Source organism: Schistocerca cancellata, chromosome 4 (assembly GCF_023864275.1).
Source record: "Schistocerca cancellata isolate TAMUIC-IGC-003103 chromosome 4, iqSchCanc2.1, whole genome shotgun sequence".
Lineage (NCBI taxonomy): Eukaryota > Metazoa > Arthropoda > Insecta > Orthoptera > Acrididae > Schistocerca > Schistocerca cancellata.
The window spans coordinates 93226547-93251124 of NC_064629.1; the positions used below are offsets into that span (position 1 = coordinate 93226547).

Genomic DNA, 24578 nt, shown 5'->3' on the forward strand with positions numbered 1-24578 from the left:
TTCCTGGAGTACGTACGAGTCTTCTGATGTTGCTACTTTCTTGTAGACAACCGTGTCATCTGCAAATACCCTCACGGAGCTACCGATGTTGTCAACTAAGTCATTTATGTATATTGTAAACAATAAAGGTCCTATCACGCTTCCTTGCGGTACTCCCGAAATTACCTCTACATCTGCAGATTTTGAACCGTTAAGAATGACATGTTGTGTTCTTTCTTCTAGGAAATCCTGAATCCAATCACAAACCTGGTCCGATATTCCGTAAGCTCGTATTTTTTTCACTAAACGTAAGTGCGGAACCGTATCAAATGCCTTCCTGAAGTCCAGGAATACGGCATCAATCTGCTCGCCAGTGTCTACGGCACTGTGAATTTCTTGGGCAAATAGGGCGAGCTGAGTTTCACATGATCTCTGTTTGCGGAATCCATGTTGGTTATGATGAAGGAGATTTGTATTATCTAAGAACGTCATAATACGAGAACACAAAACATGTTCCATTATTCTACAACAGATTGACGTTTATTTTGATACATAATGGGACTGCTTTTTCATTATTCATTTTGGAGGAGATTTGAGTGCTTTCAAGTGGGTTGTTAAATAGCCTGTCAAATTTGGAAAAATGTGAGGTACCGACCCTGGCTTTAAATTCTATCGTGTTCTCAGTTTTTCGATCTTATTTCCTTCTATACCGATTGAGTCCATTTTAACAAGCAAATTAACAGCGAAATGTTTGTCACATATGTATTATTTACTTTTAATTGAATATCCTTCCTCAGAATAGCTTTAGCCCATTTAGCAAAATCACTGGCGGTCTTTGGAGGTTTAAAAAAATGCCTATCTGTTGCGCATGACTTGTACCCTGATCGACACCCGGGAACGCAGTTTCCTTTGTCGGGTGCCAATAATTAAATACGCCACACAGATTATCAGTAAATGCGTAGAACGTCTACCAACACACACGTAAATATTACTGCGCTGTTATTTTTTGATAAAAAGTTCTTTAACATCACGAAACACAACCAAACACAACAATAATTCTAAACGTGTCTTAACAGCCGCCCTGTTAGAAGCGTACTTCAGCCAACCACAAGCGACCGCTGCGCAGTCTGTTGGAGAGCACAGCAACTACCGTTACAAAAGAAATCCCGAAAACCGACGTAACGGCACTTTTCCTGCTAGTTTGCTGCGCCATGATCAGAGTCTTTTAGAAGCAGAAATAGTAAAATCCCCGAAACTTTGTCTTCGTTCCAACAAGGCGCTGCTAAAATTATTTCATCGTTGTAATGAGGGGTAATTAACGCAGTACGTCTAGGATATCAACCGGGACCACATAAAATTATCGCTGTACCAGGGCTTAGCGTTGTATCGGTAAATGTTATACCGCAGACTAACTGTAGTTTTACGGAGGCTTCATTGTGCTATGCCCTGCTTTGACAGTTGTAGAAAACAGACCCACGCATATTTGTTCCGTGTGAAACTCTTATACCATGAAGCAACGTTACTGCATGAAACACATAACAGAAATAATTTTCTGTTGCAACTAGAACATAGGCTGCAACAATGTTTCAAAGAAGCTAATTAGTTCGAAAATATTTAATATCTTTGACTCGGCTGAACAGAGATCATATGGCAGCAGTTTGAGTGAAGCGTGGTGGTAGCATGGCTGATGGGAGGCAGGTGAAGTCTGCTGTTCGTGTTGTGGTGCTGTGTTTGTTGTGGTATCTTGTGAGTTCGAGTAATAATGTGATCGGTAAGATGTTGTTGAATGATTTTCCATATCCAATGACTGTAACGATGGTGCAGTTATTATCTATTACGTTATATTCCGGACCTTTCTTCAATATGTCGGGCGTCAGGAAATTTGTTGACATCAGCAGAAGTTACTACCTAAAGATCATAATTCCCCTCGCATTGGGAAAGTTTTTCGCCTCTGTGTCTTCACATATCAGTATATGGAAAGTACCAGTTTCCTACGCACACACAGGTGATTGCCGTGGAGCAATTGAACAATATTGTTGACAGGTTATTGTTGCAGCTGTTCTATGTAATTGTTTTACTTCTTTCCAGTGAAAGCTACGATGCCGCTCTTCACAGTAATTTTTTCAAGACTAATAATTGGGGAGAAACAAACACTGAAAGTATGTAAAAGGAATTGATTTTCGGAATAACGATATTGCGTTATGCTTTTCCATTTTTAACACCTGCTTCTTTCCACAGGTGTACATTTCACTTGTGCCAATTATTTTGGGTGTTGCCATTGCGACAGTAACCGAAATGTCATTTGATCTTATTGGTCTGATCAGCGCCTTAGTGGCGACAATGGGATTTTCACTCCAGAATATATTTTCAAAAAAGGTTAGTACGTGTTAAACAACCTCAGCATTTAGTTTCGTAACAGTTTAGGTTATTAAACCTCACTGCAAATTATTTTCCAACATTGTATAAGCATATTAGTGTATGTAATGTTGTTTGGTGCCGGCTTTCATTCGAATTCCCACATACTAAATGCCAGTATATAAAACGTGATTTAATAGAAATGACGTTGAAAACCACATATGTCAACACAAACCTGCCTATGATGAACCATATTTGTTATATTAACAGAACGAATTAGCAGCAGTTCTTTACTCGCTTGCTTCTTGATATATGTGGGCAGTTTGTTGCATTTCTTTCAACCTGTAGTCTTCCACATTTAATTTTACTGAGAATGAGTACACTCAAGAATGAAGGGAAGTATGCAGATGGTTAACATTATTTTGAAAAGAAATGTAACATGGAAAGTAAAACAATAATTGAAGACATGACATTTTAATACAAAAGCTGCTGTTTATTTATTGGCTAATTAGTTTGACTTAGCCCATTTTCACAAGCTGCCTATTATAGAGAACAAAATTTGTCAGTGGAGGTGTAGAATGTGGGTAATAAAAGTATCAGTGATAAAATGGTTATATTTAGGATATGGTTGGTGTGGATGGCTCTATTTGTCCTCATACTTAGATATATCTCATATCTGCATATTACATATGTAGTTACATCTTACAGTATTATGTTAACATATGTGATGTATATGTTTATTTATTGTGGTACCTTCATTATCCAGCACAATGTGCTTCATGTCGCATCAGTATTGTATACACAATAGAGAATGTGTTTGTACTGGTTTACACTGTGTGTCACGCTGACTTCTCGTAGGGGTTATCTTAAGATTGACAGATGTTATGTAAGGAATTTTATTATGGGGTCTTATGTAATCTCAGATATTCCAATTTCTTTCACAGATTTGTTAACATCACTGACTATGTTCAGTGAGAGGGGGACAGTATTCCGTCACATCACAGTAGTATATCACTGACTGTGTTCAGTGAAAGACACTGTGTTCTGTCACATCACAGTAGTACATTAAATTCTCATTTCTTTTTCAGCTCTATTTAAGTGGAAATGTATTGTTCCATTCATATTTTAGTGGAATCCACATACAACAGAATTACTATCTGGTTAAAATTTTTGGTGTATGGTTTGCAGTCTCATATTTAGTGAATGATTAAGGTAGGATGGAGTTCAATTCATATGCTGATTAAGATGTTATTGCACTGAATCCTACCTCAATTGCTCATTTACCATGAAACTACAAACAATACACCAAAAATTTTATCAGCATGACAATACTGTTGTATGTTGGTTCCTTTGAAATATGGATGAAACAATGTTTCCTCTTAAACTGTGCTGAAAAGGAAATGAAAATTTATTGGAACACTGTGATGTGATGGAACACTGTGCCTCACACTGAACATACTCAGTGAAGCAAATTGAAAGTATTGGAGATTATATAAGACCTTAGAATTCTTTGCATCAACATCTGTCAAAATTGCAATAACACTTATGATAAATGAGTAAGTGCAACACACAGTGTAGTCAAGTAAAAGCAACACCAAGCGAGGTGGCGCAGTGGGTAGCACACTGGACTCTCTCTCAGGAGGACGACAGTTCAAACCCACATCTGGCCACCAGGTTTAGGTTTTCCATGCTTTCCCTAAGTTAGTCCAGGCAAATGCAAGAATGGTTCTTTTTAATGGGTATGTCTGATTTCCTTCCCCATCCTTGACACAATCAGAGTTCGTGTTCCATCTCTAATGATGGCAATGTCAACAAGATGTTAAACCCAATCTTCCTTCCTTCCTTTTTTCCAGTAAGAACAAATTCTCCATTGCATATACAATGTTGTTGTCATGTGACGCACACCGTGCTGGATAATGAAGGTACCACAATTAAGAAAAATGTATATTATGCACATATGTTAACATAATAGTGTAAGGTACAACTAAAGCAGTGACATCTTTTACTGCAAATACAAGATACAGTACATCTAAGCGCGATGACATAAATAGAACTGTCCACACCAACCATGTCATAAATGCAAATACATAAGTAGTTACCATACAAACAATTTTATCATTGATATTATTATTATTATTATTATTATTATTATTATTATTGTCATCCATGTTCTACGTATCCACTCATAACAAATTTTGTTCTCTGTAATAGGTAGCTTGTGAAAATGGGCAAAGCTGTAAACTACTGAGTCAATAATTAAACAGCAGCTTTGGTGTTAAAATGTCTTTTCTTCAATATTTTAGAATTGCAAGACATGATGTACTGAAAATGTTTATAAACTAACAACAGTACATAATTGATTGGCTCCCATGAGTATAAAGTTTATTGTTAGAACTAGTTTTTGTTTTTGCATTCACTGTGTTATTGATGGAGACCGGGTGTTACTTATCTTATATATATGCCTTAAGATACCCCATTGCCCTTGTCACTATATGTGACAACTTGCAGCTGTGTATTTTCATTACTATGGATTGAGTGTGGTAGAAGTAACCAACAGTAGTATGCTGCAGGCACAGTGAGTGCTTTTTTTTTTTTTACTATCTCCTTCAATCTGTTGTGCAGTCAACATTTTGAATGTCGGTCAATTGACACCCATGTGGATCAGAACTCAGTAAGGCAATGAAATGATAGAATACCTGAAATAATTTTGTTGAAATTGACAGCTACAAGAAGGTTGTTGTTGTTGTTTTGGTCTTCAGTCCCGAGACTGGTTTGATGCAGCTCTCCATGCTACTGTATCCTGTGCAAGCTTCTTCATCTCTCAGTACCTGCTGCAACCTACATCCTTCTGAATGTGCTTAGTGTATTCATCTCTTGGTCTCCCTCTAAGATTTTTACCCTCCACGCTGCCCTCCAATACGAAATTGGTGAACCCTTGATGCCTCAGAACATGTCCTACCAACCGATCCTTTCTTCTAGTCAAGTTGTGCCACAAACTCCTCTTTTCCCCAATTCTGTTCAATACCTCCTCATTAGTTATGTGATCTACCCATATAATCTTCAGCATTCTTCTGTAGCACCTCATTTCGAAAACTTCTATTCTCTTCTTGTCCAAACAATTTATCATCCACGTTTCACTTCCATACATGACTACACTCCATACGAATACTTTCAGAAACGACTTCCTGACACTTAAATCTATACTCGATGTGTATCTTCACATTCACCCAGTGTTCATACATAGTGTATTTTTCTGGTTTTCCATTTGCTTTGGTGAGTTTTATTTACCATAACACAAAGTAAGTTCATTTAAACAATTTGTCTCCAAAAAATTTCCATTATCCATGAACATACTCCTTGGGTGCAAGGTGGAATTTCAGCAAATGGCCCATGTCACACACTGAATTGCATTTGCTGAAAACATTCATTTCACATGGTATGTGAATCCTGTTTCTCCCATGTTGATCTTGCATTGCAGCACACCAACATTCAGCTTGTTCCCCATCCACGACACAGGACAGGGAAGTCACAGCCAGCCATCCATTCTTTGGAAGGGCGTCAAGGCTTTCTAGTTTTGTCTTCCACATATCCAGACAGTAGCTCTGATTGGTGGGCATAGCATGCACAGAGGTCCTCCATACTTTTATAGCAGCATATTTAGAAGCAGGCACACACAATGCTGTGAGCCATTCATAGCTGTCCTGATTTCTCGCCTCACAACCTGATCATCAGAACCAACAATGTTTCTGGCACAGACTTTAGCTTTAGTGTTGGTACATTGTTTTTTGAATGTCAGTGTTTTAGCCAGAAGGTCACACATGTATTTGCACTGTGCACAGTGTTGTTGTTGTTGTTGTTCATCCATCTGTGCTGTATGATGTTGTTGCTGTGTTCCCTATTATTGAGATGGTAAACACAAACCTGTCATGCTGGAACTGAGCTTAATGTTATTAGTGCTATAGTACATCCAAAGACAGTTTCTTTTGTACCTCTTTAAAGCTCAAGCCTTGAGCTGTCACTGCTTTACCATTAGTATATATGAATTGTCCAGCGTGATTTGGCACCTGTTTGTTGTTTGCATATACATTTGAGAGTGCTTATGCCAGGCCTCATCTTTATGGTAAGTTGTACTTCATATGTAGGTGTCAGATCAATGAAGGCCACTTCAGTAAACTACTTTGACTGAAAGGTATCCCCGATATCATGTCAGGAGCTTCCCAAAAGATTGATGAGATTCACAATTGGTTGCACGATCTGGAATCACTGCCGAACAAATATGAATGCAGAAGACAAAACACAGTTAAGTGAACCTTGTGTGGTCTTCAATTTGTACGGAAATACATTGGAAATATTGTCACAGTGTACAATGCCTCCACCCCATCTTATTTATCCACTGTGTAAGATACAGTTGAAACATAAAAATGTTTCATGTGTCTTGCAGTCACTGGATTGATATTACTGTTTTGTCAACCACAACTTTTGTTAGAAATGCTGTGATGCCAGTATTGAAATCCATTGTTCATTGATTAAAGGACTCTGTGTGGTCAATGAGTTTACACCACATAGTTCACTTAGTTCTTTGACCTAAACTTAGTTGCCCAAAATATTCTCACATTTGACGTTAATGCATAAGAATATGGAAAATAATAATATTTTAGTATATTACGGGCACTGTCTGCCTGTACGCGGAACATGTTGCAGGGGATGGTCAGTTTTTGATGTTGCAAAGAAAACAAAATTGACTCAAGATTTTAATCCTTGTACTATTATTGCCTCTAATGGAGTACACTACAGAAACTCCTTTATATGGTGACCATATTGTTTGTGATACAACTGACGTCTCTGCAGTACATTTTGATGTACATCACTTCAAATACCTGGCATATAGTAAATCACTTGTGCCACATACATAATCTGTGCCGCCATATCTTCCCCAGATTCTGCACATGTCTTTTTAACAAGACTTCTCTTGTACTCCCAAAGCAAAAAGTCTAATGAACTATTAATTAGGGGACTGTGGTGGCCAAAAAAGTGGTTCACTTCAGCCTACCCCTGTTTCATCAAATGATGTTTTTAGCTGGTCAGAAACAGGAAATCAAATGTGAGCAGCATATTGAAAACATTTCTTCACATGTGTTCAGTGGCAGATCTATCAGGAATTCTGCTAGTACTTCCTGCAGGAAAGTTGGGACTCTGTAGTTATTTTTTTGTGGAAGTGACATATGGTACAATCAAAATTAAGTGATGATTAAGAGTAAATAGAAGTTAAAACTGTCAAGAAGAGTCATCATTCAGCAAGTGAGATATGGAATTATTGAGAAATGGTGATGTGCATTCAAAATTCTGAGAGGTTGTAGGCAGTGTGAAAATGAATACCTGGTAGGTAGTTCTGGTGAGGAAGAATAGACATCTCTTAAAAATGACAATTACAGATTTTATAGCACAGGAAGGTAACTAAGATGAAATTGTTGGTACTGGAAGGGATTACAGCAGTTCGAAAATACTGGTTCCACATTTGCACCTCAGTGGTGAATAAGGAAAGAACAGCAACACAGCAACTTCTATTTTGAGAAAATGACTCTACAAGTACTTGGTGTGGTCACATATCTTATTTCCAAGAGAATGGCTAGCTTTTTGCCAAAAAATTTCATGTTTATGGCTTGTGAGTCTGTTACACACTATTTTTTTCTTCAGTGACTTGTAATCTTGTACTCCGCTTATTAACCTTCAAATATCAATTACACAAATACCAAGTTTTACAGTTAAATAACTTTGATGGCTGCTAGAACAATTAAATGTCCATAATCACTGTATTTGCTTTTAGCCACTCAAGCTGTGGCATATGCCTCCTTAGTGGTGACAGGGCACAGAGTGTGGTGGTGGTATTCAACAGTAACACATCACCTGTTCCACTCACCACCATCTTGCAGGCAGCAACTGTTATCAGCCACATGTCACTGTAAATCACTGAATGTATAACTTGCATTTTGAATCTTGACATATTTGCTGCAGAGGCTTTCATAACTCCAATGACACAAATCCTTCCTGTGAGCCATTTAAATGCACACACTGTGTTTTGGGATGCCAACAACACTTGCTGCAGGGTTGAATTTGTGAAAGTCTCATTGTATCAGAAGATAAGTAACAAATTTCAGCTGAGTGTCAGTGTCATTAGTGGTCATTGATATGAGACCAATCTAAGGTATTTAACTATATGAATCACAATGTTCTCCTAGATAAACTGAGGTTTTAGGTAATTTGGAATTGGTGGTACAGCCAATTTATGAATGTCATATCTAACAAGTTGTGTGTGTGAATGATGTGTGTGTCTCTTTTGCTGATGAAGGCTGTGACTGAAAGCTTTGTGTAAGTATCTTTTATTTGTGCCTGTCTTCAACTTAACATGTCTTCTTTACAGTAAGTAGCAATCTATCTTTTCTTGCATTGTTAACATACATTATTCCATCTTAAGATTTGTCATTAGTATGGAAAGGGGACGCACAATGCTACCATCAAAATTTCTTATCACCTATCAATGATATCAAATGTCTGACAGACAACAAAGTTAAATTTAAAAACCAACTGAGATTGTTTCTTCTTGATAGTTTTTTCTATTCTGTCAAAGAATTTCTATTTTTGTAATGTATAAGAGGTGGTGGGTAGGAATTTCTAATTCACATGTGAAAGAAAAACAGTTGTAAGTGCCCAACATGCAGCCATGTTCACGGGTGAATGTGTAATATGAATGTAAAATGATTTGTTTCAAAACATTACGCTTAATCACACAAATGATCCATGGGACATGAAACTATCTTTCTGTCTGTGTGTCTGCCCTCAGAGATATGACAGACTAGGAAACTGACACACAGCCGGATACACTGCATGACAACACCTACATACTCTGCAATTCACATAGCAGAAGGTTCATTCAACTGCTTTGACTATTTCTTGGCTGTGCCACTCTTATACAGCACATAGGAAAAATGAACATTTAAATCTTTCCATGCGAGCACAGATTTGTCTTTTTTATTATGATGGTCATTTCAACCTATGTAGGTGGCAGCTAACAAAATATTATCACAGTCGGAGGAGAACGATGATGATAGGAATTTTGTGACACACACACACACACACACACACACACACACACACACACACACACACACACACCACAGTGTCAAATACCATTTTCTTTTAACTTTCTCAGTATCCTCATTCAATCCCATTGATAAGGATCCCTTACTGTGCAGCAATACTTCAGAAGAATATAAACAAGTGTGGTTACATAGTCCTTTAGTAGGTTTGTTATGTCTTCAAAGTGTTCAGTCAATAAAATGCCGTCTTTGGTTCACCTTCCCCACAATGTTTTATATGTAGTGGTTTCAATTTCAGTTGTTCATAATTGTAATCCCTAGGTATTCAGTTGAATCAGTATCCTTTCAGTTTGTATGATGTATCATGTAACTGAAATTTAATGGAATTCTTTCATTCTCAAGTGGAGGACCATACACTTCTTACTGTTCAGTGGCAGTTGCCACTTTTCGAACCATACACATGATTTTTTCTAAATAATTTTGCAATTTGTTTTGATCTTCTGGCAACTTTACTAAACAATTAATGACAGTGTCATATGCAAACTGTCATGAAACAGCAGAGAACCTATAACACTTTCTTGGGGAACACTACACATTAATTCTGTTTCACTCGATGACTTCCCATCTATTACTAAAAACTGTGGCCTCCTTGAGAATAAATCATGAATAGATGTACCCCAAGTGAGATGACACAGTGGCCTAAGTTATTGGATATAGCAATGGGGTCCACAATGATGTCATCCGCTATGGTCAGGCCGGAAATTGGGAAATGTACCTTGGTCCTGACAGCCACTGGAGGTTGGCCCACGTGACGGAAGGGGGGGGGGGCGACTGTTAAAAGAACTAGCTTTTCTACTATCCCAAAGAATGCAATGACACTTTGCATGCAACTGTTTGTAACGAATACAGTTCGCCATTGTAGAATGAAGGTTAAAAACACAAGAGTGTACATCTCCATGTGCAATTTGGTTAGAAGCCACTTGTGAGGAGTGGTGTCAGAAGCCTTCTGGACATCTAGGAATATGGAATTGACTTAAGATCCACCGCTTCCTGTCAGTAGCACTGTAAGGAGAACCAGTTGTGTTTCACAAGAATGATATTTTCTAGATCCATGCTGGTTATGTATCAATAGCTCATTTTCTTGGGGTTATTTCATAATGTTCAAGCAACATATATGTTACAAAATCATACTGTAAATCGATGTCAGTGATGTGGGTCTATAATTCAGCCGATTAATTCTGTTTCCTTCTCTGTGTACTGCTGTGGCGTGTGCAACTTTCCAGTCTAAGGTAGATCTTTCGTTGAATACGTGGTTTTATGATTGCTAAGTATGGAGTCATTGTGTCAGCATACTCTGAAAGGAACTTAATTGCTATACAGCATGGGCTGGAGGACTTACCTTTATTAAGCGATTTAAGCTGCTTCGCTACAGCAGGGATATAAGCTCAAATTGGCAGCTGTTCTTGAATTGGTTTCTGCAACATTTACTTTGTCTTCTTTGGTAAAGGAATTTCGGAAAATCGTGTTTGAACTGGATGCTATGTAGCTAATTTACTAGGTTTGAACACAGATAGTGTCCTGGACTAGGTGGGTCATGTTAAAAGTGTGATCCACCATGCCAAGAAGTCAACATCAAATATCTCGAACACCCTTATTGCCTGGTGGAAACATAGATGCTGCAGTGCAGGGACAGGTAGGCATAACTGCAATGGTTCAAGGCCATGGCATTAGGAGAGAACCCAGCACCCTTGTTGGTCACAAGGACAAAAGCACATAAAACAATTAAAGAGAACAGAAAAAGATTGTGGTAATAATTTTATTAACTGTTCTACACCAACCACAACAGTATGGGACTCAATCAGAAGAGTCTTCTTTGGTAAAGGCAGAGTGATGCCTGTTGTTGCCATAATGAATCATAAGATCATTTTAACTTGTGCACCTGACATAACATAGGTAATTTCTACCTACTTCGAAAATGTAACATCTATCAGCAGCAGAGATCCCTCAATCTTACTTTGTAAAGATGCTGCAGAGTGTGTGCAGTTGGACTTCAGTTAAGACAACTGAGAGGAATACACCTGCCCCTTCGGTGTGTGGAAACTGGAAAATGCATTATCTGCTATTAGATATAGAGCACTGGGACTAAATGCTGTTAGGCATAGAATGGTGTGTCAGTTTTATAAATAATCTAAAGAGATGCTCGTAAGAAGTTAACACGGTCTTGAACTTGGCTGTTAGCAGTAACTGGGAGTACCTTGAATTGATAAAATAAACACAACCAGTAGCCAGAAGCTTATTTAGACACGAGTTTAAATAAATAAACTTGTGGCAACTGGTTGGCTATTTATTTTATCAATTGAAAAAGTAAACCTGTGATAGAATGAACCTCTTACAGTAGCCATCCTTAAACCCGGGAAGGATAGTACCTCCACAGGCAGTTATTGTAGTGTTGTTGCTATCATTAACTGAATAGCCAGTATAGAATGGGGGCATCATTATATTCATGAAATGGGGTATAGACAGATAGTTCAAACACAGCTTACCAAAAACTGTCATGAACAGCTAGTTTGGCAGCCCACATGCAACAGAAATATTTTAGACCATGTAGCTACAAACGGGCCAGACCTTAATGACAGCATCAGTATAAAGACGGGGATTAATGACCATGAAATCATCATAGTGACTATGGTTACTGAAGCTAATAAATCAATTAAGAAGACTAGGGGAGTGTTTCTGCTAGAAAGAACAGGTAATGCTGAGGAAGCAAAGGCTGTTGCACCCAGAGTTCAAAAGAGAATGTGCAAATGACAACAGACGAAAGTTGGTAGAGATTCATGCATCTGTGAAAAGATCTACGCATGAAGCATACAGCTAGTACAATCTTCATATCTTCGCAAAAGACATGACTGAGAACCTGAGAATATTGTGGTCTTATGTAAAATCACTGAGCGGGTCTAAGGCTTCCATCCAGTCACTCATTGACCAGTCTGGTGTGGCAGTGGAAGACAGCAAAAGGAAAGCCGAAGTTTGAAATTTCGCATTTAAGAAATGGTTCACACAGAAGAATCATATAAACATACCATTGTTTGACCTTTGCATGGACTGCTGCGTGGACAACATAGTAATACTAAGTTAGCCACCAAGCGGTGTGTGGTGAAGGGCACTATTCTCACCAAAGTCATATTTCCACCCGTCTGTTCCATTCGCAGATCGTGTGAGGGAAAAAAGACTGTCTGAACGCCTCAGTACGAGCTCTAATTTCCCCAACTGTCAGCTTTCTAAGACTGACTGGAAGCTTTATCCCTCCTTGGTGATCTTTACCAAACAACATTTCCCCAGTCGTGATGACTAGGTAGAATACCTTACAAATGTTATCCTTACCACCACAGAATGTTCCATTCCTCGCACTTCATCTTTACTGCGCTGTGTCCTGGCCCCTTGGTGGACTGAGGCGTGCTGTGATGCAATTTGCACATGGAGATGTACACTCTTGTGTTTTTAACCTTCATTCTACAATGGCGAACTGTATTCGTTACAAACAGTTGCATGCAAAGTGTCATTGCATTCTTTGGGATAGTAGAAAAGCTAGTTCTTTTAACAGTCTGCCCCCCCCCCCCCCTTCTGTCACGTGGGCCAACCTCCAGTGGCTGTCAGGACCAAGGTACATTTCCCAATTTCCGGCCTGACCATAGCGGACGACGCCATTGTGGACCCCATTGCTATATCCAGTAACTTAGGCCACTGTTTTGCGAAGATTTCAAGCTCTAACCACTGTTACCCTGCCTTCCTCCGCCGGACACGAGTGAAGGAGGCTCTGGTGATAGCCTTGTCTTCTCAGAATCGTGAATGCTACAATGCCACGTTCACTATGAGGGAGCTAGATCATGCTCTCCCTGCATTCCGATCTTCCACCCCAGGGCCGAACAATGTTCACATTTAGATGTTGCAGCACCTTTATCATGCGGGAGGGCAAGCACGTTCTCCTTTATATGTACAATCACATCTGGACGGATGGCACACCAGATGCTGGTGTGAAGCCACTGTCATACCCATATCCATACCTAAGACCGGTAAGGACGAACACCTTCCTTCTACAGCCACATTTCTCTCACCAGCTGTGTTTTTCAAGGTGATGGAACATATGATTCACGCCCGTGTGGTATGGTGGTTCGAGTCTCGCAGTGTACTAATCACAGCACAATGTGGATTCTGTGTGCGTCATTCTGCAGCTGATTATCTCGTCACTTTGTCGGCCCATGTCATGAACATTTTTTTTGCAGAAATACTAGACTGTGGCTATGTTTTTTGATTTGGAGAAATACCACAAAACCTACTGGAGGACTGGTATCCTCTGTACACTCTACATGCTGGGCTTCTGAGGCTGCCTGCCTCATTTCATTCAGGAATTTTTAAAAGACAGAGTTTTCAAGGACCGTGTGGATTCTGCCTTGTTGGACACTTTTATCCAGGAAAATGGGATGCCTCAGGGCTCTGTTCTGAGCGTTGTCCGCTTTCCTATAGCAATTAACCCTGTTATAGCCTGTCTCTCACCAGGCATCTCTGACTCCCTTTTTGTCAACAATTTTTCAATCTGTTGCAGTTTCCTATGGACTTGGCTCCTTGAGTGGTGTCTTCAGTGATGTCTCTATCATCTTTACTCTTGGAGCATCGACAATAGCTTTCACTTTTCTACTGACAAAACAATTTTTATGAATTTCTGCTGGTGCAATGGTTTTCTTCCACTGTCTTTCCATCTTGGGCCTGTTGCTCTTCCAATCACTGAAACTACTAAATTGCCGGGGCTCATGATTGATAGGAAACTTTCTTGGTCCACCCATGTGTCTTACCTGGCCGCCTGCTTTACCAGGTCCCTCAGTGTCCTGCGCATTCTAAGTGATACTTTCTGGGGATTGGATAGGACCACCCTCCTCTGTTTGCTCCAATCCATTGTCCATTTCAAATTAGACTATGCATCTGCATGTCCATTTATCTTATGCCCGGTTGAGAGTCTCTATGCAGAAGCTGCTGAAATACCACTGTCATACTGGCATGATGTTCTACTCAGCAGATACACATGCCCTTTGTCTGCCATGCCCAGCCACCCATCCTATGCCCCTTTTTCAATGACTCCCTTGACTGCCAGCGTGGGGCATGCCCTTCTTTTCTATTACCTCCTGGAGATTGCTTTCTGTTACTCTTGGAGCTTAACTTCACACTAGCTGCTACGTTCCGGATGGTTGTGGACTGTTCATTGCCCTCGCTTCATGCGGCAGCACATGTTATTGTAGGACTTAATTTGCTTCCCAAGAAAACGACTCCAGATTCAATCTATCGCTGTCCCCCCTAGGGGGCCGCCGCTCTTTGGTGGGTTTGTGCCTGGCTAGCACTGGGCCCCAGCCAGTGCAGCATCTTTTCCGTTCTGTGCTGCATGTCTCACCTCTTGCTATTCTTTTTCCCCTCCCATGGGGAACATGCCTGGGGTGTTATCAGGAATGTTCCGAATTGTCTGTCACTGACATACGAAGAGTCTCACCACTGTTTTCTGTTCCCTTCTCCTTTCCTTGCCTCAATTCTCCTCTCATTCCTCCGCTTTGGCGTTTGAGGTTCCTGTTTTTCTTCCCCCATGTGCGCTCCTGAAGGCTGGCCCACATGAGTGATGCGTAACAGGTGAGTGGGTAACATGTAATCCCCAACCCTGGGTTGACAGCTAAGGTTCGCACGTACCACCTGGTACATGTCAGGCCCAGGGAGGGGTGATTGCCTGAGCTGCAACCTTCCCAAATTGCCAATTGGTCCCTCTTGTCAGGTGTTCAGGAGGTGTGACCTGAGGTGGGAACAATCACCTAAGGCAGTGCGCCCCCTTGTGAAGGGGCCCCCTGTTGGAAGGAGTGCGCCATTGGAGATGCTGGCAATCATGGGGGATTTTCCCACACTGAGCCGATGATCTTCATAATCAACATCTATGAAATGTAAACAGAATGAGGCTAACATTCAGAAACCCTTCCAACTACACCACAGTTCCTCATGGTCTCGCATACTGAAGATGGTCAGTCCGTCGCTATGGTAAATCTGTTTATTATTCAGAAAGGTGTTGATGTAATTGCTGGTCCTGTGAAATCCTGCTCTTGTTTACAGAATGGCACTTTGCTTTTGGAGACTACTTCTGATTCTCAAGCACAACTGCTTGCCCCCCTCGTTTCTCCATGGCTACCCTGTTCGTGTTGAGGCCCATAGAACTCTGAATTCTTCCCATGGTGTTATTTACACTAGGCTGCTCGACGGTCTGACCAATGCCAAAATCCAATCTTACCTCTGTGATCAGGGTGTCATTGCTGTTCATTGGGTAATGAAAACGGTAGATTCCTCCTTAGTGCCCACCTGCACTCTTTTTCTCACCTTTGAAGTGGTGCTTCCGTCCAAGCTCAAAGCAGGCTATGAAATTATCACAATCAGACCGTACATTCTAAACTCGATGTGCTGCTACCAGTGTCATCATTTCAACCACACTACAACGTCATGTCGACATCCAGCCAAATGTGTAACCTGTGCTAGGGATGCGCACGAGGGCGATTGTCCATCTCCTTCTCTCCGCTGTATCAACTGCAACAGCGGTCATGCTGCCACCTCTTGAGATTGTCCCATGTATCTTGATGAGCGGGATGTCCAAGAGATTTGGGTGTAGGAAAAAGTGCCTTACCCAGTCGTTCACAAGTTATTGGCTAGTCACAAACCCTGTGTTCTTCTGTCTGGCACCTATACTTCTTGTTACCTCTCGCTCCATGAAGGACATGGCCATGTGGATGTGTGACCTCAGATTCAGCTCTGAGGTTGTGAAATCGCCTAGTGTCAAGGTAGCATCTCTATCCCCACATCCAGCTGTGCAACAAGCCATCAAACTCTCGACTCACGGGGTGAAGCCACCAACTGCGTAACTGGTAGGCTGGAAAGGGCAGAAGGAGTACTCCCGTGAAAACTTGCTACGTCCCTCCAGCCAAACACCTGAGTCTTCATCTACTAACCGAAAAGGATCGATGAAGTCCAACAAAGGCAAATGGTCTTCTCCTTCGATGACTCAAAGATCCTCTTCAACGGTGTGGCTGTGTGATACCTTAGCCCGGCCAGCCTCCGTGCCACCTGTGTGCACCACGAACTGTTTTTCTGTGTTCACAGACCAACAGCACAAGCAAGCTGATTCTTCTGTGGGCCCCATGGAGCAGGATCCTCCTGCTTCTGTGCCCTGTGGCGACAACTCTTCACAAGCTGTCACTTGGCAGCCGCCAAGGTGAGACCCTTTCATCTCTTCCTCCTCAGGACTCTCCTCCAATGAAACTTTCTTGGCCTTCGGTCCCACAAAGAAGATTTACGGTCACTTCTAGCATCGCAGTGTCCCCTTGTACTGTGCTTTCAGGGAGCAAAATTGCGTCCTCACAACCGCTTTGAGCTTTAACATTCCATCTCAGTGCATTTTGACCTTCCCCCTGAGGTCTGCATTCCATCTCATGGGGGTGTCATGCTGCTCATACGGGATGATGTTCATAGTCAACCCATCTCCCTGACTACCCAAATTCAAGCTGTTGCCAGTCGCCTTTTCCTTCCTCACCTGACTTTTTCCCTCTGTACCATTTATGTGTCTCCATCATTCGATGTCACGAGGGCACACTTCCTTCAGCTTATTGGGCAGCTACCTACCTCATTTCTGCTACTCGGTGACTTAAATGCGCATCATCCCCTTTGGGGTTCTTCCAGAACCTTTCAGAGAAGTACCCTTTTGGCTGATTGTCCTAATCAACTCAACCTCTTCTGCCTTAACACTGGAGCACCCACACTCCTTTCAGTCTTTTCACACACCTATTCCCATTTGGACCTATCCTTCTGCACTGCCCATCTTGCCTGTCTTGAGTGGTCTGTTCTTTCCGACACCTACTGAAATGACCATTTCCCATGTACTATCCATTTGCTGACTCCTACTCCACCTGAATGGGGCTTACTAAGGCTAACTGGTGGCTTTTCTCCTCCCTGGCGACCTTCTAAGAACAGGATTTCCCTAGTTGCAATGACCAGGTGGACCATCTCACAAACGTTATCCGTACTGCTGCAGAACATTCCATTCCTCGCACTTCCTCTTTACCGCACCGTGTCCCAGTCCCTTGGTGGACTGATGCATGCTGTGATGCAGTTTGCACATGGAGACGTGCTCTCCGACATCCTACGATGTCAAACTGCATTCATTATAAACAGATGCGTGCACAATGTCATCGCATTCTTTGGAATATTAAAAAAGCTAACTGGATTACATTCACTAATTCTTTTAACTGTTCCACCCCTTCCTCTGTTGTGTGGACCAAGTTCCGTTGGCTCTCTGGGACCAAGATCCATTCACCAATTTCTGGCCTGACAGTAGCAGACGATGTTATTGTGAACCCTATTGCTATATCCAACACCTTGGGCCGCCATGTTGCAGAAATTTCGAGCTCTTCCCACTATCACTCTGCCGTCCTCCATCAGAAACGAGTGGAGGAGGCTCGGGCGATACCCTTCTCTTCTCAGAATCGTGAGTGCTACAATGCCGCCTTTACTATTAGGGAGCACTATCATGCTCTCAGTTCATCCCGATCCTCTGCTGCGGGGCCAGACGCTGTCCACATTCAGATGTTGCAGCACTTTTCTCTTGCAGGCAAGCACTTCCTGCGTAACACATACATCCACATCTGGGCAGAGGGCATATTTCCCAGATGTTGGCGTGAAACCGCTGTCATACCCATACCTAAGCCTGGTAAGGACAGAAACCTTCCTTCTAGCTACTGCTCCATCTCCCTCACCAGCTGTGTTTGCAAGGTGATGGAACGTATGATTCGTGCCCCACTGGTGTGGTGGCTCGAGTCTCACAATTTACTAACAACTGCACTGTGTGGATTTTGAGCGCGGCGTTCTGAAGTTGACCATCTTGTTAATTTGTCTACCCATGTCATGAATGGTTTTCTACGGAAATCCCAGACTATGGCCGTGTTTTTCGATTTGGAGAAGGCCTACGACACCTGCTGGAGAACTGGTATCCTCCCTACTCTTTACACATTATACTTGCATGTCCGCCTGCCCTGTTTCCTACAGGAATTTTTTAAAGACGGAGTTTTTAAGGTGCATGTGGGTTCTGCCATGTCGGACACCTTTAACCAGGAAAGCAACGTGCCTCAGTGTTCCGTCCTAAGCGTCGTCCTCTTTGCTATCGCCATGAACCCTATTAGGGCCTGCCTCCGGTTGGTCACCTCCAGCTCTTTTTGTTGACGATTTTGCCATCTGTTGCAGTTCTCCATGGATATGTCTCACTGAGCGGCGTCTTCAGTTCTGTCTTGATCATCTTTACTCCTGGAGCATTGAAAATGGTTTTCATTTTTCCACTGATGAAACCATGTGTATGAATTTCTGGTGGAGCAAATGGTTTCTCCCACCGCTGTATGCGGTCCCTCAATGTCCTACATGTCCACAATGGTACTTTCTGGGGTGTTGATCAAACCACCCTCCTCCGTTTTTACTGGTCCCTTGTCCATTCGAAACTCGACTATGGGTGCTGTATTTTATGCGTCTGCACTTCCGTCCCTCCTATGCTGTCTTAACATTATCCACTACTGTGGCATCCGTTTGGCCACTGGCGCCCTTTACACTATCCCAGTTGAGAGTCTGTATGCTCAAGCTGCTGAACTACCACTGTCTTTTTAGTATGGGGCTTGTCCATTTTCTCTGTTACCTCTTGGAGTCCACTTTCGCCGCTTGCTTCGGCAGCTTAACTTCACACAACCTGCAACTTTCCCGATGGGTGTGAACCCTTTGCCACCTTGGCTTTGTGAAGTGGCCCATGTTAACCTTGGCCTTCATTCACTTCCTAAGGACACTACTCCAACCTCGCTCTATCGCCTTCAGTTTCACGACCTTTGCATGGAATTTTGCAATAGTACCTTTGTGTACACTGATGGTTCTCAGAAGCTGAGCTCTTTGCCCTGTATCAGGCCACGGAGTACATCCAGCGACACCATTGTTTCAATTGTGTTCTCTGCTCAGACTCTCTCAGTACCCTTCCAAGCCTCTGTGCACTGTACACTGCCCATCTCTTAGTGCAATGGGTGTAGGGAAACTGTCACTTGCTCACAGACTGAGTAAGGTGGCACAGTGGTTAGCACACTGGACTCACATTCGGGAGGACATCAGTTCAACCCCATGTCCGGCCATCCTGATTTAGGTTTTCCGTGATTTCCCTAAATCACCTTAGGGTAATTGCCAGGATGGTTGCTTTGATAGCGGACAGCCGACTTTCTTCCCTAATCCAACAAGACCAGTGACCTCCTGCCCCCCAAATCAATCCAATCCAACTTGCTCACTCTTGGTTGAGCCACTGTGAAGTTTTTGTGGGTTCCTGGTCATGTTGGTCTGCCAGGAAATGAGGCTGCTGACGCTGCAGCCAAGGCCGCCATCCTCATACTTCAGCCCACTAGTTCCTATATTCTCTCCAACAGTCTCTGTGTTGTCGTGTGTCAGGAGATGGTGTCCCTTTGGCATCACCATTGGTCCTTCCTTCAAGGGAGTAAGCTCAGGATTATTAAGCCTCTCCCAGGGGCTTTGACGACCTCTTCTCGGCCGTCCCACCAGCCATCATCATGTGATAAGTGGTGCTCCCCCACCACTTTGTACACATTGCGCCCAAGTTGTAACACTCTGCCACTTCCTGGCGGAATATCCATTTTTTAACTGTTTACGTTCCCACTTGGGTTTGCTGTCTGAGTTATCAGCTATTTTAGCAAATAACGTGTGGGCTGTCGACCGCATTTTACTTCTTAGCTGTCAAAGCAGTATGGTGAAGGCCATTTAATTTTTAGTTTTGGACAACCGTTTCCGTATGGTGTCTTTAGTAGACCTTTCTCCACGTCCCTGTTTTTTTAGCTGTCTTCTTATGTCAGTTGGGATTGCTGTTTAGTCATTTTTTAACTCCTTTCTGTTTTTGTGTTCTATAGTCTTGACATGGGCGTGTATGACCCCAGTTGTTTTTGCTCCCAAAAACGAAAACAAAACAATCTATTGCTGATCGCTGTAAGTTTACCAACCTTTGCTCGCAAAAACTGACTTCTTTCCCAGAATGACTTGCGCAAGATCTGTGCATGGGGCTCTTCCAGTAATGCACTCAGAGCGAAGTTGAGAATGCTTGCTAAATAACAACATTCCTTATTAAGCACAGTTTCCTTATAAGAAGGAAGGCAGTGGATGTGGACATAGGAGCCGCTGCATGTCTTCTCAACATAATGTGGCCAGCAGCACTTTTGTATTTGCTGATACGAGGCAGTGTTCTGCTTTGCGGCAGTATGGTGAGACTGCCGAGTGGCGCACACTCTGTGCAGCCTGAGTGGTAGACAGGGCTTTGTTGATGCCCTGTGTTGAACCCGGGACCCTCGAAGTCACCTGGAGTGTCAGGTGATATCACCCATGGGGAGGCCTCCTCTCGGCAGCAGTTTAAGTTTGAAACTATCAGGTGTAGCTGGCAGCTTGTAGACAATTTCTTTACCTAGCTGATGATCCTGCCTAGTGAGACACACTCATTGCACCAGTGACTGGGGTGGGAATTGTCATGGTGCTGGCGGAAGTCAAAAGTCCCTTTTATACAATCAACTTTCCCGTCTTGTTTCATGTGCCGAGTCTCTTCTGTTTGGACTGGTCATTTTCATCTACATGTCAGTGCCAAAATTGCGTGTATATGAAAGCTGTCTGTTGTGCAGTTTGGTGTTGGGATGGAGAAAGTGGTGTTAAAGCGACAGTCCTTTTTACAAAATGTAGGAACCAGCAATGATAATAGAGTTTATTAATGACCAAAGCAGAGTTCCTGATGGAAGTTCTTGTCAAAAGTCACGGGGTAAATTCTTTACTCTCCTGGGAACTGAAAGAATAGGAAGAGCGTCACCCAAACATTTCAGAATCTACACGTTTGGGTGCTCAAGAAACTATGTACTTGCAAATATGCAAACAATATCTAGAAGGGAGTAAATAGTGCCTCTTCGATATAACTGCTGTATCTCATTTTCTAAGTGTCAAATAGCATCAAAATCTTTTTTCTCGTCATTTAATTCTGATTTTTTCACTGTTGAAATAATTTTCATTAAAACATGTTTAGCTGTTTGTGTTCTTATTTATGCATAACACGGGCTTCTTCATGTGAATACCTTTTTGCTTTCATATATTTAATCTCTCTCGTAAGAAACACAAAAAAAAGAAAAAGTTAGGACCTCGTGTAACTTCGCAGTGTATCGCGAAAACAAAGCAGATGAGACCATCAAGACTAAGATGTCGCAAAAGCACAAAATTTGTTTCTACAATAGGAGTGAGTGTGGTCAGAATAGGTTAACTTCCAGTATCAGCGTGCGCTGCTGTAGTCCCACGTTTCTGCACAAGCATGGCGTGTGGCACGCTGTGAAATTTAAAACTCCACACTCAGCACAATCTGTAGATCACCTGTGTCACAGACACGTGTGTCACAGTTTGTTACCGATTTACATGCAGCCACGAAAGACGTCCACACTTCGAATAACCAGTTTTGACCAGAAAGTCTCTTGTCTAAAATGGGTTTGAGAACAAATTCTGCTAATGGCTGATTAGGGGCACCATACTTGTTGGACCCGGATGTGTCATAATGGGAGCAGACTTCCTGCCATGTTGACAGTTGCGGAGGCATGGTATCATGCCACAGCATCAAGTAACCCGGCCCACTGCTACAGTAGATGGTTGCCTCACAGAATGCAATGCTGACACTACTTTAGCATGCAGCTGCAGGTCTGAATGGCCCTCGGCTTTTTGCAGAGTCTTGCCTGAGGCTGATTCTGCGATGGATGATAAAGGGTATGAATTTTTTGGTTGCAGATGTGCACTCTATTTTAAATACCAATTGTGTGAGTGGATTGAAGAGTTCCTAGATAACAAGACGCAGCATGTCATTCTCAATGGAGAGAAGTCTTCCGAAGTAAGAGTGATTTCAGGTGTGTCGCAGGGGAGTGTCGTAGGACTATTGCTATTCACAATATACATACATGACCTTGTGGATGACATCGGAAGTTCACTGAAGCTTTTTGCAGATGATGCTGTGGTATATTGAGAGGTTGTAACAATGGAAAATTGTACTGAAATGCAGGAGGATCTGCAGCGAATTGACGCATGGTGCAGGGAATGGTAATTGAATCTCAATGTAGACAAGTGTAATGTGCTGCAAATACATAGAAAGAAAGATCCCTTATCATTTAGCTACAATATAGCAGGTCAGCAACTGGAAGCAGTTAATTCCATAAATTATCTGGGAGTACGCATTAGGAGTGATTTAAAATGGAATGATCATATAAAGTTGATCGTTGGTAAAGCAGATGCCAGACTGAGATTCATTGGAAGAATCCTAAGGAAATGCAATCCGAAAACAAAGGGAGTAGGTTACAGTATGCTTGTTCACCCACTGCTTGAATACTGCTCAGCAGTGTGGGATCCGTACCAGATAGGATTGATAGAAGAGATAGAGAGGATCCAACGGAGAGCAGGATCATTTAGTAATGGCAAAAGCGTTACAGAGATGATAGATAAACTCCAGTGGAAGACTCTGCAGGAGAGACGCTCAAGAGCTCGGTACGGGCTTTTGTTGAAGTTTTGAGAACATACTTTCACCGAGGAGTCAAGCAGTATATTGCTCCCTCTCTATCTCGCGAAGAGACCGTGAGGATAAAATCAGAGAGATTAGAGCCCACACTGAGGCATACTGACAAACCTTCTTTCCATGAACAATACGAGACTGGAATAGAAGGGAGAACCGATAGAGGTACTCAAGGTACCCTCCGCCACGCTTCGTCGGGTGGCTTGCGGAGTATGGATGTAGATGTAGATGTAGGGTTTTTTTTGTTGTCAGCTCTTCTTGCAAGTTTGGCCAGGGAGGTTGGCCTTTCACTCACTGCAAAACACTGAATCTGTCGTATAAACTTTTAAAATAGTTGCCAATATTTTTCCATTGTACACCATATCAATAACATTATTTGTAAGGAAAGACTTCAAAGCAGCTCACTAAAAACAAAAACTCATATTCAGCAAGAGTGCTGAAATTTGTGTCATTAAGAGTCCCAAAACTGTGATCTGATATGAACATTCTGTTTTCCTTCTCTAGCATAAGTTGTCATATTAGCCAAATTCCCCACTCATTCATGTAAACTTGTCTTTTTTATGGTTTATTGGGCACTGAAAACTGAGAAAAACTCACATTTTTTGGAAGCAGTATTAGTCGTATTTGTGTGGAACATTGTTCACTCTCATTAATAATGTTTGGTTTGTCAGGTTGTCATATTTATACATATTTCTGTTGAATTTTCCAGATAAAACCAGTGTATCCTCATCACTGATGATAATTAGTTCTGCAGTAGTTTGTGCAAACTTCTGTAAAATTTCTATGCTGCTGATATTGATAACAGCAGCCTAGCACTGACCATATGAATTGCTTTTTGAGAGCGCTATATCAAACTTCCGCTCGATTTTCCTTTGTGGCATGGGAATTCTGGTACATATTTGTGTTGCCTTAAAATTTTTATCATAGAAAGAGCACATCTTCCAAATAGCCATTTAAATATCAGTCAAACTGAACAATGTGTAATATGGTATCCTTTTGTGTATTCAAGCACGCACTAACTGATATTGCAGGTATGTTCAACTGTTCAACACCACCACCACATCTCTCTCTCTCTCTCTCTCTCTCTCTCTCTCTCTCTCTCTCTCTCTCTGTGTGTGTGTGTGTGTGTGTGTGTGTGTGTGTGTGTGTGTGTGTGTGTGTGTGTGTGTGTGCGTGTGTGAAAAATGGGTTTATCAAAGAATCAGATTATCTGTAATGACTATATAGCCCTATTATTGTAACTAAAACTCATGTATTGCAGCATAAAACTTGGTGTAAGCATATTTGGCCAGTTCCATAATCTTGTATCTAAGACTCCAAGTCCTGTGGGATACAAAATTAATCAAGTTAAAAGTAACTGAGATATTATAGGTCGTGGATTTACCATTTCATTTTTCTGTTAAAATTTGGTTACTTACTACCTGAAATCAGTGCACTGTTATTATGGAGATACTGTCATGTACAATTTAAACACCATGTTTAGCATT

General features: G+C 41.9%; 1 protein-coding gene across 1 annotated transcript in view; it reads left to right on the forward strand.

Moving 5' to 3' along the window:
* The first annotated feature begins 1658 nt into the window (after positions 1-1658).
* The window catches only part of LOC126184732 (solute carrier family 35 member E1 homolog), a 63782-nt gene continuing 40862 nt past the window's right edge, over positions 1659-24578 (forward strand). Inside the window, exons 1-3 of the mRNA XM_049927269.1 lie at positions 1659-1984; positions 2068-2138; positions 2218-2355. Coding sequence (XP_049783226.1) covers positions 1660-1984; positions 2068-2138; positions 2218-2355 — 534 coding nt within the window. The 5' untranslated portion in view covers position 1659. The remainder of the gene's footprint in view (positions 1985-2067; positions 2139-2217; positions 2356-24578) is intronic.